At 46.8% G+C, this 16,404-nt stretch overlaps 9 protein-coding genes across 9 annotated transcripts; 4 read left to right on the top strand and 5 right to left on the bottom strand.

Annotated features, from left to right (window-relative positions):
- The first annotated feature begins 200 nt into the window (after positions 1 to 200).
- On the top strand, positions 201 to 1,964 carry EDB82DRAFT_459001 (pectin lyase fold/virulence factor). Its single transcript, XM_065607861.1, has 6 exons — positions 201 to 811; positions 869 to 949; positions 1,005 to 1,164; positions 1,212 to 1,561; positions 1,613 to 1,714; positions 1,765 to 1,964. The coding sequence occupies exons 1-6, from the start codon at positions 284 to 286 to the stop codon at positions 1,909 to 1,911; spliced, it is 1,368 nt and encodes a 455-aa protein (XP_065464423.1). The 5' UTR covers positions 201 to 283; the 3' UTR covers positions 1,912 to 1,964.
- EDB82DRAFT_494376 (Alpha/Beta hydrolase protein) lies at positions 1,965 to 2,954 on the bottom strand. Its single transcript, XM_025732852.2, has one exon. The coding sequence runs from the start codon at positions 2,866 to 2,868 to the stop codon at positions 2,014 to 2,016; it is 855 nt and encodes a 284-aa protein (XP_025583817.1). The 5' UTR covers positions 2,869 to 2,954; the 3' UTR covers positions 1,965 to 2,013.
- A 418-nt stretch (positions 2,955 to 3,372) lies between these two features.
- On the top strand, positions 3,373 to 4,197 carry EDB82DRAFT_522824 (uncharacterized protein; the record flags this gene model as incomplete). The annotated part of the gene is made up of 2 exons (XM_065609104.1): positions 3,373 to 3,452; positions 3,759 to 4,197. The coding sequence occupies 2 exons, from the start codon at positions 3,373 to 3,375 to the stop codon at positions 4,195 to 4,197; spliced, it is 519 nt and encodes a 172-aa protein (XP_065464422.1).
- A 382-nt stretch (positions 4,198 to 4,579) lies between these two features.
- EDB82DRAFT_573533 (ribonuclease E inhibitor RraA/Dimethylmenaquinone methyltransferase) lies at positions 4,580 to 6,074 on the bottom strand (the record flags this gene model as incomplete). The annotated part of the gene is made up of 1 exon (XM_025732850.2): positions 4,580 to 6,074. The coding sequence occupies exon 1, from the start codon at positions 5,936 to 5,938 to the stop codon at positions 4,580 to 4,582; it is 1,359 nt and encodes a 452-aa protein (XP_025583815.1). The 5' UTR covers positions 5,939 to 6,074.
- Positions 6,075 to 6,257: 183 nt separating this feature from the next.
- Positions 6,258 to 8,318, bottom strand: EDB82DRAFT_565934 (pyridoxal phosphate-dependent transferase). The gene is made up of 7 exons (XM_065609815.1): positions 8,008 to 8,318; positions 7,721 to 7,946; positions 7,457 to 7,643; positions 7,008 to 7,404; positions 6,849 to 6,954; positions 6,580 to 6,791; positions 6,258 to 6,512 (listed from the first exon to the last, which is right to left on the bottom strand). Exons 1-6 carry the CDS (start codon positions 8,164 to 8,166, stop codon positions 6,730 to 6,732), a joined length of 1,137 nt encoding a protein of 378 aa, XP_065464421.1. The 5' UTR covers positions 8,167 to 8,318; the 3' UTR covers positions 6,258 to 6,512; positions 6,580 to 6,729.
- Positions 8,319 to 8,456: 138 nt separating this feature from the next.
- Positions 8,457 to 9,544, top strand: EDB82DRAFT_553525 (Pyruvate/Phosphoenolpyruvate kinase-like domain-containing protein; the record flags this gene model as incomplete). Its single annotated transcript, XM_065609612.1, has 3 exons — positions 8,457 to 8,907; positions 8,954 to 9,202; positions 9,258 to 9,544. Exons 1-3 carry the CDS (start codon positions 8,661 to 8,663, stop codon positions 9,542 to 9,544), a joined length of 783 nt encoding a protein of 260 aa, XP_065464420.1. The 5' UTR covers positions 8,457 to 8,660.
- Positions 9,545 to 9,549: 5 nt separating this feature from the next.
- On the bottom strand, positions 9,550 to 11,941 carry EDB82DRAFT_494369 (uncharacterized protein). The gene is made up of 2 exons (XM_025732847.2): positions 10,025 to 11,941; positions 9,550 to 9,976 (listed from the first exon to the last, which is right to left on the bottom strand). Exons 1-2 carry the CDS (start codon positions 11,849 to 11,851, stop codon positions 9,584 to 9,586), a joined length of 2,220 nt encoding a protein of 739 aa, XP_025583812.2. The 5' UTR covers positions 11,852 to 11,941; the 3' UTR covers positions 9,550 to 9,583.
- A 334-nt stretch (positions 11,942 to 12,275) lies between these two features.
- Positions 12,276 to 14,186, bottom strand: EDB82DRAFT_544603 (major facilitator superfamily domain-containing protein; the record flags this gene model as incomplete). Its single annotated transcript, XM_065609414.1, has 6 exons — positions 12,276 to 12,419; positions 12,643 to 12,865; positions 12,922 to 13,301; positions 13,577 to 13,683; positions 13,744 to 13,887; positions 13,943 to 14,186. 6 exons carry the CDS (start codon positions 14,184 to 14,186, stop codon positions 12,276 to 12,278), a joined length of 1,242 nt encoding a protein of 413 aa, XP_065464419.1.
- A 575-nt stretch (positions 14,187 to 14,761) lies between these two features.
- Positions 14,762 to 16,346, top strand: EDB82DRAFT_553521 (alkaline-phosphatase-like protein; the record flags this gene model as incomplete). The annotated part of the gene is made up of 1 exon (XM_025732845.2): positions 14,762 to 16,346. One exon carries the CDS (start codon positions 14,762 to 14,764, stop codon positions 16,235 to 16,237), a length of 1,476 nt encoding a protein of 491 aa, XP_025583810.1. The 3' UTR covers positions 16,238 to 16,346.
- Between the last annotated feature and the right edge of the window lie 58 nt (positions 16,347 to 16,404).

Here is a 16,404-nt window from a genome sequence, read left to right as displayed (position 1 = left end):
CGAGTTAATTCTCTGGATCCTCAAATTGAGGATAAACATCCGATTGGTCACCCCGCGTTTAGTCTGCGAAATACGATTCTGGGGTAAGTCATTTAGTTCTGTCTATGATTGACTAAGGAAGGTAGACAAATTAGCCGGAATATTATGTACATATATTCCACCTATAGGATTAATGCAATCGTTGTTTAATTTTCCGTCATGTAGAAATTCTAGATATACTTAAGCCGTCAACACCAAGGCTGAATAAACTTGACCAGTCGACATCACCTTCATCTTGCCCAAAATGTACATGAGCAAGTTCCTCTCGGCTGCCGCTCTTTGCGCACTGGCGACATCGGTAGCTGGCGAGCCCAAGCCCTCTCACGACCTACCCAAGAGGCCTCATATTGTAGCTGCACCCTATGGCACGGGCAAAGCCTTTCCACACTCTCCTCCACGAAATAGCAAGGACTTTTGCTATGTGAAGCCCACCAAAGGAAAAAAGAGGGACGATGCTCCTCGCATCCTGAAGGCCTTCAAGAAGTGCAACAAGGGAGGAACCATTGTGCTTGACAAGAACTACACCATCGCTTCGCCACTGGACTTGACATGGCTTTCTCATGTTGATGTCGTGATTACCGGAGAGGTCCACTTCAAGTCCGACCCTTACTACTGGGCAGAGAATAGCTTCAAATATGACTTCCAGAACATGTCGTCTTTCTGGAAGATTGGTGGTAAGGATATCAACATTTACGGTGATTTGAGCAATGAACAGTCTGTGCTTGATGGCCATGGTCAAGCCTACTGGGAGGAAGCGGCAACCAACAAGACTGTAAGTGTCAACATAATGCCAAGTTGTGGAATGAGACTAACATGCGCTGTCTGGCAGTTGATGCGGCCTATTCTCTTGACCATCGAAGATGCTCACGGACTTACCATGTCAAACTTGAGAATGCGAAACTCACCTAACGTAGGTTCAATGTCAGTTGAAATTAAATTGAAGCCAGCTTGCTTACTTGCATTAGTGGTTCAACATTATCATCAACAGTACCGACGTGCTTATCAGCGATCTCGATCTACGAGCTAAGAGCCTCAATGGTGTCAAGATTGCTAATTCTGATGGCTGGGACACCTACCGTTCCGATCGAGTTGTGATTCAGGACTCTTACATTGATAACACCGATGGTAAGCTTCAGACCAATCACTCAATTGACCTCGGCTGACGATAGCAGACTGCGTATCTTTCAAACCCAACAGCACCAACACAGTTGTCCAGAATCTCGTCTGTAATGGCTCTCATGGTATCAGCGTCGGGTCCCTGGGCCAGTATAAGGGCAAAGTCGATATTGTGGAGAACTTGTACATCTACAACATCTCCATGTCAAATGCCAGTGACGGTGCTCGAATCAAGGTGTGGCCTGGCGTTGAAACCCTATTCCAGAGCAACCTCAACGGCGGTGGTGGCCTTGGACGTGTGAGAAACGTCACTTATGATGGTTTCTACCACGAGAACAACGATAATGCCATCACCATCACTCAATGCTACGGTCAGAAGAACCAGACTCTTTGCAACCAGTTCCCGGTATGTTTCCCATGCTAATACGATTGAACAAATACTAACCAGAATTCCAAGGCCAACCTGACTATTGAGGATATCACCATGAAAAACTTCTGGGGTACAGTTTCAAATAAGTTTGATCCCCGAGCTGGATCCCTTGTATGCAGCGCACCTGACGTAAGTTACCTACATGATATTAACTTCGACCCGGCTAACATCTTCAAAAGCGATGCAGTAACATTGTGGCCGAGAACATTACAGTGGGTGTGCCTAGCAAAAAGCCACCTGTCTACGATTGTAGCAACGTTGACCCCGATACTTTGGACATCACTTGCCGGGATCCCACTACAGACCGAGACACGACCAACGGTTAAGCAAGTGGCTCAACTATTTGTCGCAAAATCTGGTAGCTAATAGGGAATTAATTATACTTATAATTAAGTTGTGAATTCAGTTAACTGTCTTGGCTAGTTGTTTCATGATTGAGCTATAGTCCGCACTCTTATGACCTTCTCAACCCGACCTAGAAATTGTGAAATTCGCTCCCACATTGCTATAGGATTCGAATACATGACAAAGTGACCACTATGAGGAATCTCGGCCAACTCCACTCCAGCTTTTACCAGCCGTGGCAAGTACGTCAAGGAGGAATATTGCTCTCCAAACATGTACATCGTAGGAAATCCAAAACCTTCAAAAGCTTCCAATAAGTTCCAATTATCGGTGCAATCAACCATTGACTCAAAGATGGGCCGAATCACCGCGGCCTGCACCTTTCCTCTTAATGAAGCGGCATAGATTCCATTTCCGTAGAGCAAGGAACTGCGAGTTCGCTTGATGAACTCGTCCATAAAGACATCTGGGTCATCCGATGAAAAGTCTACAATTTGTCGGCTTAGAAAGCAATCTTCTGGTGCTAAGTTCCCTTTAATGTTGATGAAACTTAACACTGAAGATGGCTGCCTTTGGGCTAGGAGGTTCGACACAAGACCACCCATCGAGTGACCGACGAGGTGATAACGAGTGATTTTGAAGTGGTCCAGGACTTTCTCGGCGATTGAAACAAGGAGAGGCATCGACAGTTTTGATGGATCAGATATGGTCGATTCTCCACTGCCAGGCGCGTCGTAGGCTAGGAAAGGTCGGCCAACAAAGAGAGGATTGAGAACAATATCAACATAGTCTTCTTTTGTGCCACCGAAGCCTTGCAAAAAGAAGATTGGAGAGAGAGGCCCATGGGAACGAACAATGGACAAATTGACCAAAACGTCGTCGATTCGAATCTCAATTGATTCTGACACAACCTGAGGTAAGGAGGTTGTTCGTGCCATCTTTAGGGTGCTGTATCGGGTAATGGAAGATAAAGAAGACTTTTATGTTAATACAACGTAATTTGATGGTGTTTTGAAAGATTGTCTGGTGCTTTATGTTCATATAAATTTATACTTTGCCGGTAGTCCGCTTATAAATTGAGTGAAAAGCTCCGCTTCGGCAAGAAAATCTTTCGCCGTGAGGACGGAGACTATTGACTTGATATTTTATCTAGGTCGCTATGAGCCCCAGGACAGTGTACTATCTGGGGAGTAAGAAAACCTTGATAGAAGGGAGATTTTCGATAATAGTTTAATACAAATTGGTGCTGATCTATCATTAAACTTTCTCTTGCTCAGACAACAGGATGACTGCCAAACCTGGCGTCATCGGCGTCATCGTCAATTGGGTTAGACAAGTAAAAGTGGCGGCGAGTTTAATCATTCCCCGACAACGCAGGTAGCTTCGTCTTTTCTTTTTCGTGTCTGCCATTCAGTTCATCAATCTTTTGTTCGTCTCACAAAATGTCGTCTTCTACCCGCCACACTAACAGACGCCAACGTCATTCCACTGCGTCCAACTTACCCCGGCAGAAATCAGTCGCGTAAGATGAGCCCGGCCACAAACAACTTGATTCTAGCTAATTCGTGTCTATCATCGCCATGTGCAGATGTCGCACTTGTCACTCTAAGAAGATTAAATGTTCGGGAGGTAAACCATGTAATAATTGTACTCGGGCATCTGAATGCGTCTATCCGACACGAGATCGCCAGGTCAAGGTACATCAAAGGTAACATTATCCCTGTCGATAACCTCCCATACACATACCTTTCTCTGTCAATTCGATTCTACTCTTGCTTCATTTATTATACAAGTATTTTTTATAAACCTTGAAACTCACATAACTTAGTCTCATTGATCACCTCCTTCAAGAGAATGAAGAATTGCGTGCTCAGACCCGATCCTCCTCACCACAAACCAGAAATGCAGACGCTCCATGGCAACCTACTCCGACATCCAACAACCATGAAGATGTTGCCGGGGAGTCCATATTGGAAGAAATTGACTGGTTCGCCCACACCAGAACATCTGACACCCCCATCTGGATTGGTGAGATTTCCGACGCTGCATTTGCGACTCGATTCCGCCAATTTGCCCTCTCGTCCCGAACACCACGTCATATTCCTCGCACACAGTTCGCTTCAGATGATACTCTACGTCTCTTGGCGACTACGAATGCAGCCTGGCCGACGCCGACGCGCGCCAAGCTTTTGGTTCAGACAACACTGCAATTCCTAGGACATAGCTATCATATAGTCCGACGAAACGAGGCTTTCTGCAGCAGCTAGAGCAGAATGGCAATCCTGCAGCAATGGAGTTCTATTCTCATATCAAGGAGATACAGATAACTTTAGAGACATGGCGCTCAACCCCTCATCAGCCGAATGTTTCGCAAACATCGGAAGACCATGGCTCAGCAGAAACCTTTCAATCAGCAATGGTCAACCAACCATCTGGGGTGTCTGGTTTACAAGACGTTGAGCATGGTCTCGTGGCTACAGAGGGTTCACCACTCAACCTTTCATTTCTGGATGACTGGATATACGACAATGCGCTTCAACAGATCTGCTGGCAAGGAGAATAGTACGAAGGAGATACAAAGACGATGAGCTTATGTATGCAAATACCGTTGACTCTATAATAAACTACCTCGTCGATAAACTATAACATCTATGCCCTACGTTGTAGGGTGTGATAGCCAAGCTTCTCTCTCGCCTCAGCGATCGTGGATCCTTTAGATATCATGTCCCGAATACCTTGCTCGCTCCTCTCGATAGTCTTCGTTAGTTCAGCCACCTCACGAGCCCTGTCTCGCGGCACAATTACAACGCCGTTTGCATCTGCTACGACAATATCTCGTGGGCTAACACGCACTTTACCCACACCGATCGACTCATTGATACCTCCGACTTGGACTCGATCTTTGCCCGTGCGCATCCAGTATCCGGACGTGAAAATCGGGTAGTTGTCGCTTATAGCACGATCAACATCTCGGCATACACCGTCGATGACTGTTCCCGCAATACCACGTAGACCGGCATAATGAGTCATGATATCTCCCCAAACAGTACAGTCTGTACGACCACCGTTATCAATTACCACGAAATCGCCAATGGCCACGTCGTCGATGAAGTCACCCACACTTCCAGGGGGGTTACTGGCAGGTACGTAACGAACTGTAAAAGCCGGCCCGACAATGGTCGTTTTGTAATTGGTAAGAGGCACGATATTGAATGCTTGTCCCGGGATGCCCAATTTGTCGAGGGCATCTGAAACTCCTGGGGTGTCGGAACCGGTGAAAAGAGCAACTAGTTCTTGGTCATCTGGAGTAGCGCCCTTGGGGTTTTGAAGCTTGTTGGGGATAGAACTGGCTGAAGATGCAATTGCTTCAAATTGCTTGTCGTGCATGGCCTCTGCCACAGGGCGACCCCTTCGAACTTCTTGAAGCATGCCATTTTGGCGATGATCGATACGCTCGGCTAGTTCTAGGACCTCTTCGATACGATCAGCTGGAATGAAAACGGCCCCGCAATTGTCGGCAATCACATAGTCGTTCTCGTCCACCTTGACACCTCGCATCTCTACCTGCACACCAGAATTGATCTGAACCAATCTGTTGCGTGCACTGATCATAGTCACACCGCGACCAAAGACAGGATAGCCAATGTCTCGACTTCCATCAATGTCACGACTCATGCCATCGATGATGGATCCACGGATTTGCTTGGCCTTGGCGGCATTGGCGATGATGTCGCCCCAGGAAGAGATCCCCTCCACACCACCAGCGATAACAAGGACGCGATCGCTTGTTGTTACACCGTCTATAACGGGCGTGATCAGATGTGTCGTGGCTGGAGCTTCCTCTTTCTTGGGCCTTAATTGGACTGTGCTGGCGCGGCCAACGATTTTGGGACAATCCCAAAGAGGTAGAAGGCCATGTGTAGCTCCTTTTAGGCCAAGGAAATCCAGCGCGTCAGATACTGTATTGGTATCCAACGCTGAAAGTCGATCGAGTATGGTGCTTGACATCTTAGTGAGCCCAATGGGTGCGGTTTGAAGAGGATATGAGAGTCTAGAATTATGAATACTGGATGACAATCCTGGACTTTCACATGTTCACTATGAACCTTTTATCATGGATATAAGTTGACTGTCTATGCCGGTTAAGCCCATTGATGCCGATTGCGCATACACTAGGTTCAGTCCATGGCGGTCAAAATGGATGATGCCGATTGGATCGGCGTTAAATCCCTTCGCCGTGTACTGTTCCACACCGGCTTCCAAGACACCCTTAGTAGCCCTCTATGGGGATTTTCCAATTGTAGTTTGGGTCAATGAATCGATCCCACGATTACTGAAGCTTTCTCGCCGTTGACGTTGGCACTTATTGAAGTGTTTCATTACTCACGCTTATGAACTCTCAGCGTGAAGAGGGTTCTTGGGGAATGTCAAATTAATACCTTTGCTGATTTGTATACCAAATGGCTCTCTCCGGCAAGTTATTTATGTACTCATGTGTCATACCTCAAAAATGAATTCTGCACCAAGAGAAGAAATACACACACTCGACAAATGTACCATGAAACGATACCACCATGTTACCGTAAGAATGAAACAGCATAAGTGCTTCTCGATGGTATGCACGGCGCATATAATGACCTCTTTTATAGATAAGGTGAAGTATCTGGAATTTATAGCTACAGTGTCTAAAAGCGAAGGTAATTATAGCTCAGAGCATGACTTTATCATCCAGCACCTTGAACTATTGCAGCATTCTAAGGAGCCCTCTTATCACAATTTTAATGTCTTGAACCGTTGGACTAATTCTTGCCTAGCACAGTAAGAAGAGCCTCCGCAACGTAATCTACGTTGCCACTTGTCACTACAAAAAGTCGTTAGTTCATTGGAATAGCGGAAAAGACGGAAGAGTATCGCTTACATCCGGTCACAGACAACCTCCCAGAGGGAAGAAGGTAGACGTGATGGTCCGTTCTAAGCTTGTCGACTTGTGCGCGGGTGAGTCCTGTCATGGAAAACATGCCGATCTGTGAAAATCATTAACACCATGCCAAGAGATTTCTGATGCATATTTTCTCACATCGGTAAGCAAGTGCTCCCATGATCCTTTTACTTCTCGGCGTTTTAGTCCCTGATACAAACTTCTGCGCATACTTTTCATACGCTCGCTCATTGTCACCAGATCTCGCAGCCATTGCTCGTAAAGATTCGGACCACTCAGGATCTCGGCTACTATCCTTGCGCCGTAGGAGGGGCAAGACGTAATCTCAGCCCGTGATAGTCGGGTAAGTAACGGCGTGAGCTTCGCGGCAGTCTCCATATCGAGTGCGACGACATGAAGGACCCCGATACGCTCCCCGTACAGTCCAAAGTTCTTCGAGAAGGACTGCGCCACTGCGAACTCTAGGTCTGATCTGTCATAGAAATGATTTATTGCGGAAGCGTCTTGATCGAGATCGCCAGATGCAAAGCCTTGACTGTAAGATAGTTAGATTAGGAGCATTACACAATGATACACAGGAGACTCACTAGGCGATATCAAAGACCGGGAATAAACTCGACTTCTTACAGATCTCTGCGACGGTTTTCCATTGCTCACTTGTAAGATCTGCACCTGTGGGATTATGAGCGCATGCGTGTAGGATGATGACATCTCCAGCACGCGCATTTTTGCGCAAAGTCTCTGTCATCGCCTCGAAATCCACCCTGTGGCGTACTGCATCATAGTACGGGTAAAATCGCTGTTGAATGTCCGAACCGGCAAGTTTCCATATTCCGTGTGGTTGATCCAACTTGGGTTGGAGATCCAGACTGTTTTAGACTTGAGTTTCGTTACGAGAAACTGAGCAGCGATATGGTTCGCGCCTGTACCTGAGACTGTCTGAATCGACGACACACGCTTTAGGTCTCGTGTTGTGCCAAACAGAAGCTTTTGCGAGCCAAGGAGTAACCCTGGATGACCGGCAAGAGGGAGATGCTCATGATCGAGACTTGAATCCCCATGTATGCGCTCTTTACCCTGTAGGGAGCTGTCAGTCTGTATTCGACACATCATTTAACTCAATTTGGCTTGGTAGTACCTGGGCGACAGATGGAAGAACCCATGGCTTCGCTTTATCATCACGATAGAACCCTGGACATAAGTCAACTTTTTGCTCATTCGTGTCCGCTTTGAAGTCGGCTACGAGAGCAAAGGCCTCGTCCGGCTGAGTGGTTGGGAGATCGGCAAGTAATGACATTGTTTCTCAATAGTCTTTCTTTCGTTGAGTTGATAGATATCTGTCAATACATAATGAGTCCAGGCGAAGTCTGACAAGATTGACATTCACTTATATATGAAATCGGTGAATATTGTTGGGAACCTACGTTGGTCTTGACGGCAAGACTGAAAGATGCCGGTTGATAGTTCGGGGATGAATGGGTCGCCAAGTGGGACGCTGAGTCACTCGAAACTACTGAATCGAAAAGCCAGATGCGATCTAGGTTTAAGTGGACCAAATACCGAGCTGATATTTCTACTCAACTGAAGGTGTTATTTGAGGTCGGCGATCAGAAAGTTGACCGATTTGTTTTCATTTTAATGGCATATACTATCTGAAAATGACCGTGTATAATTCATCTACAGCCTCTCCACGTTACATGTAACTTTCACGTCTTCGCGTACCATTTAGCAGTCCGCCGCTATCCCACTCTACCTTATAATCGTCAATGTCGCTACGCAACGTCCCTCACCATGTCGCATGCCTCAGCTCTTACAACCACAGTTCAGAATTCGCGGCTACGTCTCCTCAACGCTCTTCGCGCTGAGTCGGGACCAATAATGACCTTTTTAGGTCTGCCGTCCGTTCGCACAGCTCAACTGGTAGCTTCTACTGGCGTAGACGCTGTGATTATTGACTGCGAGCATGGACATATCAGCGACGATTCCATGCACGCACAATGCAGTTACCGCAATCTCTTCTCAGGGTGTATCTCCACTTGTTCGTGTTAGAATGACCCACGTGGATTTGATTAAACGCTCTTTAGATGCTGGTGCTCATGGCATTATTGTCCCCATGATTAATACGGCTGAAGATGCTAGGAATGTGGTTCAATACGCCAAGTTTCCCCCTCAAGGTCAGAGAGGGCAGGGCTCAGCATTTCCTGGGTTTGCGTTTGGGGTTGATATCCCAACGTATATGGCCATAGCTAACGAGACACTTCTTACTTGTCTGCAAATTGAGTCCAAGTTGGGTGTTGAGAATGCTGATGCTATATGCGCCGTGCCTGGTGTTGGTAAGTCATTTAATCCGCTACTCAACTATAGAAGCCGGTGTCTAACATGAAAAAGATATGCTCTTCATAGGTCCCAACGACCTTGCTCTTTCAATTCTGGGCTACGTCCCTGTAAAGGGCGATGAGCCTGAGTTTGTCAACGTAATCGAGAAGATTGTGGTAGCTGCTAGGAAGCATGACAAATGGGTTGGCCGCTTGTCGAATGATGGGACTTCGGCTAAGCAGCATCTAGACATGTTCGACACTGTAGCTCTTGGCTACGATGTGCGGGCCATACAGAATTGGTATTTCGCTGAGCTTCAAGTTGCACGGTCTTCACAGTACGACCGCAGTTTTAAATAACAATCTTATCATGTTACTTCTATTACATAAATAACTTTTCTACAAGAACAGAATGGAGGAGTCAAGGTTAAACTCAAGCATGTTGAAGTCAAATGCCTCATGAGACAGAGATCCAACAACGTTAATCCCAGAAACATCAGTATCATCAACCGTAGTATTGTCCCCGTCATTCGGTGATAGATTAGGCGAGAAGCATCTTGGTTGCATGGAATGAGTATCCGGCTTTCCAAATGATGGCGATGTAACAAAACTGGAGTCCTTGTTCGGTACCTTGACCTGACCAACAAGGCTGTGCCGAGAGAAGACATGGTACTGTGTTCCTAATTTTTGAGCTCCACCCGGATCGTCATTCGGCGACGGCAATGTCATTCCTGGGTTTTCGGATATATTCACCATGGAGATTGTTGCCATCAGTTCATATGCATCCTCTTTCTATTCGCCAGTCAGTTGGTTATAACAGAAGCCGGGGGTCGATCTTACAATGGCTACTGCGGCTTCACAATCGAAAAACATGGTTTCAAGAAAGCCTATGCATGTTTGACAATGCATCTTGATAACTTCCGACATATCTTCTGGTACGATCTTCAGCGTATAATTTGCGTGAGCAAGTATGCGAAAACACTGGTATGTGGAAACAGCGATGTCAAGGTCAAGTGCAACGCCGTCCGGTTTCATCGATAAGACAGTGTGCAGAACCTCAGCTAGTGAAATAGCGCTCTTATAGCATCGTATCTGGCAGGCCCTGACGAGGTCTTGGTCCATTGCTGCAAGTACATGCTGAGGTAACGCCTCTACAAGTCCTTCCATACTAAGGCGGTATACGTTGCACTGTGCCATGTAGCAATGGATCTGGATAGACAGGAAGCTCGACAGACTTGGAGAGTGAGCGTGTAATTGGATATTCCGAGTTGTCGACTGAAATTGAGTTGGTAGTTGAGATTGATAGTTATTGAACTCCAGTTGAAAGGCGTCAACCTGAGGTCCGAGTTCAGAAATTACGACCTCTGATGCAACAGCTTGCTTTGTGAATTCGAGCACGCGATATCTTATATACATCATACGAATGACTAAGCCAAGCGTGCTAGGGGCTTTATCTCCAGGGGTGTAGCGTGGCGAATCCAAGTAGTCGCCTTTCTCGGGAATATCGAGGTCAAAATTGGTGTCGTGAGTAGGAAGCTGGATATGGAGCAGTCGTGAGGATGACAGAGTGAATTCCTGATATCCCGCCGACATGACAGTATCTATGAGGTACATGGACCACATAGTCCTTCTGCAACACTCTTGAGTTAGGAAGTCCAGCTTTGGGTCGTCATAATTGAGTTTGAGACCCATTGCAGAGCGGATAGCAATGGCCGTTAGAGCGAAAGCACTGGTAAATCGACGCCGGTATGCTCTATGCTTGATTATGAAGATAAGCGCTTGCACATTAGGGACTGACGGGTTCTCCAAATCCTGTAGAATAAGAGTCTCGGCCCTAGCAATGAATTTGTCTCCCTGTTCCACCATCCCGGGACCAAGGTCATGGTAGACGGAAACGACGCCGATGAGAGCCAATAATAGAGCTTTATTGATGTTCTTACTTTGGTACTGGTCCATAACCAAGGCTCGATGTAAGAACGAGAAAACGGGTATATGCCGTATTTTCGTGAAGAATATGGTTAACGCCTTGAGGGCAAGCTGCTCAGAGGGTTCGTGAGAGCTTGATGTCTCCGCATGCGAAAGATTATGGGTAACAGATTCTTGGACTAAAATATCTAAATCATCAGCCCCAGATTCTATCTCCTGGGATCTTGGTAGTGGGGGCGGTCTAGTATCCGGTGTATGTGTAGTTCCTTCAGAGTGTTGAGCGTGAACAGTCCTGTTGGACCTCTTAGGGGATCCATGCCTAACTTCGATATTTTGAGAACCAAACGACGAATCCGGAGATAGGGGATCCGGAGACGGTGCAATGGTTGATCGTGATAACGTTGATTCAAAAGCTCGTCCCGGCGTAGGATAGACACAAACAACCCCCAACCTGGTGCAACGGCGACAACAAGGCTGTTCTTCGTTACAACGAACTTTTCTAGAGTGGCAAGAGAAGCATGCCAAATGAGCGCGGCGACGGGGTACTGGAGCCGTTGAAGTTCTGGTACCATTCATCTCGGGATTCTCAAATGAACATGTAAAGCCAAGTCGTTCACAGTTGGTGCAAACGCTTCTTCGTCCGTCACAGCGGACTTTGCGTGCTCGACACGCAGCGCATGTGTCTGGGGAAGCGCGCATGGGTTTCCTACGCGGAGGATTGGCAACTATATTAACACTCATAGCTGCTAGTCATGGTGAGTTGATACAGGGCTAAATTCGAAGGATTCCCAATCAGCATGGTGTGAATAAACGTTAGGTTGGATGAATGCGATGCATAGTGCAATGTCAACGGGAGAAGTGGAGGACAGTTCCCGACTACGCTATAGGACAGTTGCGGGGAGAGCGGGGAGAGACAGGCCAGGTAGCAGCACGCAATCAGCAGCAGGAATAAGTTGATTACCATTGGGCTTAGCGCAATAAAGTTACACAGCGTACGGGAGTGCCTACCCTGCAATGTCACCTAATCTGATGAGGTTAGACTACATCTAGTTATATATTTCCCTTTACTAATCGTGGTATCGGTTATATCTAGCACAATCAATACACGAATGACTCTTTTCTCAACTTCTCAAATTGACTTGTAGTCTCAATTCATAGCGTCATTCTACTTGCTACACATTCCAACCTCAGAGATATCCACCACATCCGCCTCAACGTCTTTAGCGTCCCGCGATCTATTTCCAGTTTGCACTGTAGCCCCTTTGAATTTTCTCAGCGACAAGCCGGAAGCAAAAAGGTGATCAATTTCCTCCAGAGAACGGCCAGATACGTCCGGAACACAGAAATAAGCGAAAATAATGGAACAAACTGAAATTGAACCAAAGATGAATCCAACCCGAGATCCAAGCGCCGCATAGGGTTTGTTGAGTAGGTACGGAAGTGAGAACGATACGACAAATATGTTTTCATGTCAGCCTTTGCCCGGCTGTAAATTGGATGTCTGTGACTTACTGTGTGGCAATGTTGAGAACCGAGGCAGATCGGTAGGTCATATCTCTAACCGTCAGCGCTGGTATTTCTGCGCTGAGAATATGGGCTGTGGGAGCCCATCCCAGAGCATATCCGAATGTGAAAACCACCATCATGGACACAATGCCTGATTTAATTTGGTGAGAAGGGTCGCTAACGGTACTGAGGCCGCCCATGGTCATCAGAGCGGACACTTGAATGGAAGCGCCCAAAAGTACTTGGAATCTGCGGTCACGTTAGTACAGTCACTGTATATGGCTATCCGGATGAACAAAACTTACCTTCGGCCCAGTTTATCTGTCAAAACCATGGCCAACAGAGATGTGAAACTGTTGACGACTGCAATTACCACCGTAATAGTGAATGGGTTGATCGTTCCAAGCGATTTAACAAAAAGCGCGCCGTAGATAGATGTGAAGATCTGTCCAGTGGACTGCAGAAAGAAGTTGGCTCCAGTCACGATAACGGTACGTGTGCGATGTTGCGGCTTGAATATGTCCAAGAAGGACCCGCTTTTTGTCTGGTATTCTTGTTCAACGGCTGTTACGATACCGCCGTATTCTTCTTCGATCTGTTCCTCGGTGTACTTTCCAACTCGAAGCTCCTTCAAAGAGGCGAGGGCATCGGCTTTTCGATCCTTGAGGACGAGCCATCTCGGGGACTAAAAGAATGGATTAGTCGGATTACTGGCTTTTCTTCAAAGAAGAATACTAGTCGGGATACATACCTCGGGAATGAACCATATCGTGCAGATGATAAAAGTAGGGACAACATAGAACAAACCATACGGTATCATGTATGCTTGGCGGCCGGACAGAGTGCTGGTTCCTCGAGCAATACAGTTCATAGTCAACCCGCCGATCTAATCATGAACACTTGTTTTAGCAACGCTTCTATGTTTAATCTTCAAAGTGATAACAGGATGGATAGACTTACAAATAGACTTATCTGATAAGTACCAACCACAAATCCTCTCGCGTGCTTTGGAGTTATCTCGGATTGGAAGACGGGAACGACCGCCAGTTCCATGCCGATGTAGATGTCTACACATATTATCAGACACGACCCAAGGTTTCAGTCTTAGTTCACCTTTCAATACTTACAGTTGAGGACACGAGCGACCAGTATTTGAGTTGGTGTGCGAGACGTAATAACGATGGTGGCGGTAACCAAGGCCCAGATGCTCATGGTAAACATGCACATTCTCCTTCCATATCGCTTGCTGATCCAGCTACCAATTAAAACACCTAACAGTTCGTTAGCAGGCGGTACCATGTTACCACGATCTGGTCTGCGACTTACCAGCGGCTTGGCCGAGGTAGATGAATCCGTTAAAGAAGGACAGCCAGACGGTGTCGAGCACATAGTCTTGCTTTGCTTCATCCCAATGGCCGAACTGCTTGTCAAAAGCAGTCATGGCCTGGGTTGCGGCAAAGCCCTGCTGATCGAAACCAAAGTTGAACTGTGAGATGGTGATCAACAAGACGGCTGTTGTCAACCGCTTGTTGAACGTCCCACGAAAGTCGAGATGTCCGAAGCCAAGCATTGTGTTATCTATCAATTCAGATTGACGAAATACGATTGTCGAGTATTTCGATAATTCACTTCCAGCCTTATTAGTCCTTGTAATAATGGCTACTGACTTCCTTGATCTTTATACGGATTGGGGACTTGAAACCACCAGGGCATCAGCTCATCATTACCTAGGATGATTGCACCATTTTGATCATTATTTCCTTCATGCTGAAATTAATGCTGGAAGGTGTCGTGGGTTGAACCAGACGCGGCAGTCGGAGTACCGATCAAATATGCTTGCAGGGAAAGTGATCGGAGATGAGGAGCTAACTGCATCGAGACCATCCATTTAATGTAGGATTACGGCATTCGGAGCACCGAGGAAGCTAAAGCCAGACGGGGAAAATTACTCGTCGGCTTCGTTGGTAATTATCCATCACGGGCTCTGATTGGGGTATATGAGAATCATTAGCCACTTCCTAAAGCTAGCTGACGGAAGATGAGTCTTTTACAATACCTACCTTTAATTAGTATCGCCTCACAATCAAGCGTCAATCTGTGGTACCAGCTCCTTCATTTGTCACAGCATACACTGGCGTCAGCACCATGTCGCCAAGAAGAAACATTCTGCTTATAACTGCCGATGACCTAGGCCGTGAGCAAGTGGGTTGTTATGGCGGTCAGAGCCAACTTACACCCAATTTGGATGGTCTCGCGGCATCGGGGTCCAGGTTCGACATGGCTTTCACAAGCACAGCGTCATGCAGTGGAAGTCGGACTGTTATCTACACTGGTCTACACACCCATGAGACGGGTAGCTACGGTCTGACCCATGGAAACAACGGCTTCAGGACGTTTGACAACGTCGAGTCTGCGCCATTACTCTTCAACAAGATCGGCTACAAGACTGGTATTCTCGGCAAAGTCCATGTCAGTCCGGGCAACTTGTATCCATGGCAAACTAGACTGGAAAGCGAGTCGAGGAATGTGGCAAAGATTGCAGATGAGGCTGATACTTTCTTCCAATCGTCGAAAGTAGAGGACAGATCCTTTTTTCTTACCATAGGATTTGTTGACCCTCACCGGCAACTGGGCACACGCGGTGGTTTTGGCAACGCCCAAGATAACTACGATCCGCGCCTCGAAGATAAAATCTTTACACCAGAAGATGTCACTGTTCCATCATTTCTGAGCGACATTCCCGAAGTACGTGAGGAGCTCGCCGAGTACTACAGATCAATACACCGGATGGACCAAGGTGTCGGCATGGTCCTGGAGGCTTTGGATAGAAATGGGCTATCGGATGATACCCTGGTGCTCTTCCTCAGTGATAATGGTCCGCCGTTCGTCAACTCAAAAACGACGCTGTTCGAAGCAGGTGTCAGACTGCCCTTCTTGATGCATGCGCCAGGGTTCACAGCCAAGAATGCTAACCCCAGCCTTGTCTCATACGTTGACATTCTTCCAACATTCCTTGATTGGGCTGGGCATTCCAACATGCCTTCACAAGCTGGCTTTCTTGAACGAAAAGGCAGATCCATCCTCTCCATTGCAGGATATTCTGAATTACAGCCAGCTTGGGATCATGTCTTTGGCTCTCATACCTTTCACGAAATCACAAACTACTGGCCTACAAGATTTATGCGAAACCATCGCTTCAAATATCACCGCAACATATGCTGGAAACTCGATTTCCCATTCGCTATGGATCTCTGCGCGTCGCGTTCATGGGAAGGCATGCGGAACTCAGGCGTAGACAAAGAGCCCATGATTGGCCCCCGACGACTTCGCGATTATATCTGCCGTCCACCAGAAGAGTTGTTTGATCTCGAGAATGACCCATGCGAAGTCATCAACCTTGCGGGTAACCCAGAGTTTGCTGAGGTACTCAAGTCAATGCGTGATGAACTGGAGCTTTGGCAGAAGTCCACCGATGATTTGTGGCTGTGGAGAGATGGGGCGCCTGTTGTCAGATATTTATCTTCGGATTATGCGAGGGAAGGTCTAAAGATACCTGATCGGTTCGACTTTGATGTGAACAAGCCCGGGTCAGATGGAGCGCCGAAGTACAATTTGCTTTGAGCAATGGAGGTTATTTGGTAAAGGATATTAGAGATAAATAACTAAATAAACCAGAAGGATGCTATGAAACAAAACAAATACTTTTTGCCGGTGTATGATTATGTTGATGTCTCGACTTCATCAGTATGTCAGCCAGGTTTCTTGAACTGATATGTGAGTAAAGCTTT

Source organism: Fusarium venenatum, assembly GCF_020744135.1.
Source record: "Fusarium venenatum strain MPI-CAGE-CH-0201 chromosome Unknown EDB82scaffold_2, whole genome shotgun sequence".
In the NCBI taxonomy this organism is placed as follows: domain Eukaryota; kingdom Fungi; phylum Ascomycota; class Sordariomycetes; order Hypocreales; family Nectriaceae; genus Fusarium; species Fusarium venenatum.
Note: the sequence above shows the minus strand (reverse complement) of the source record. Positions and strands in the feature narration are given on the sequence as shown.

Excerpts from the sequence above, each read along its gene's own strand:
- EDB82DRAFT_459001 (XM_065607861.1), top strand. The coding sequence starts at position 284 with ATGTACATGAGCAAGTTCCTCTCGGCTGCCGCTCTTTGCGCACTGGCG. Across the intron at positions 950-1,004 it reads GAATGCGAAACTCACCTAAC|TGGTTCAACATTATCATCAA; the intron begins GTAGGTTCAATG and ends TACTTGCATTAG. Across the intron at positions 1,715-1,764 it reads TTGTATGCAGCGCACCTGAC|CGATGCAGTAACATTGTGGC; the intron begins GTAAGTTACCTA and ends CATCTTCAAAAG.
- EDB82DRAFT_494376 (XM_025732852.2), bottom strand. The coding sequence starts at position 2,868 with ATGGCACGAACAACCTCCTTACCTCAGGTTGTGTCAGAATCAATTGAG.
- EDB82DRAFT_565934 (XM_065609815.1), bottom strand. The coding sequence starts at position 8,166 with ATGTCATTACTTGCCGATCTCCCAACCACTCAGCCGGACGAGGCCTTT. Across the intron at positions 7,405-7,456 it reads CCGGTCTTTGATATCGCCTA|TCAAGGCTTTGCATCTGGCG; the intron begins GTGAGTCTCCTG and ends ACTATCTTACAG. Across the intron at positions 6,792-6,848 it reads GAGGTTGTCTGTGACCGGAT|TGACAAGTGGCAACGTAGAT; the intron begins GTAAGCGATACT and ends GACTTTTTGTAG.
- EDB82DRAFT_494369 (XM_025732847.2), bottom strand. The coding sequence starts at position 11,851 with ATGAGTGTTAATATAGTTGCCAATCCTCCGCGTAGGAAACCCATGCGC. Across the intron at positions 9,977-10,024 it reads GTGAAGCCGCAGTAGCCATT|AAAGAGGATGCATATGAACT; the intron begins GTAAGATCGACC and ends ACTGGCGAATAG.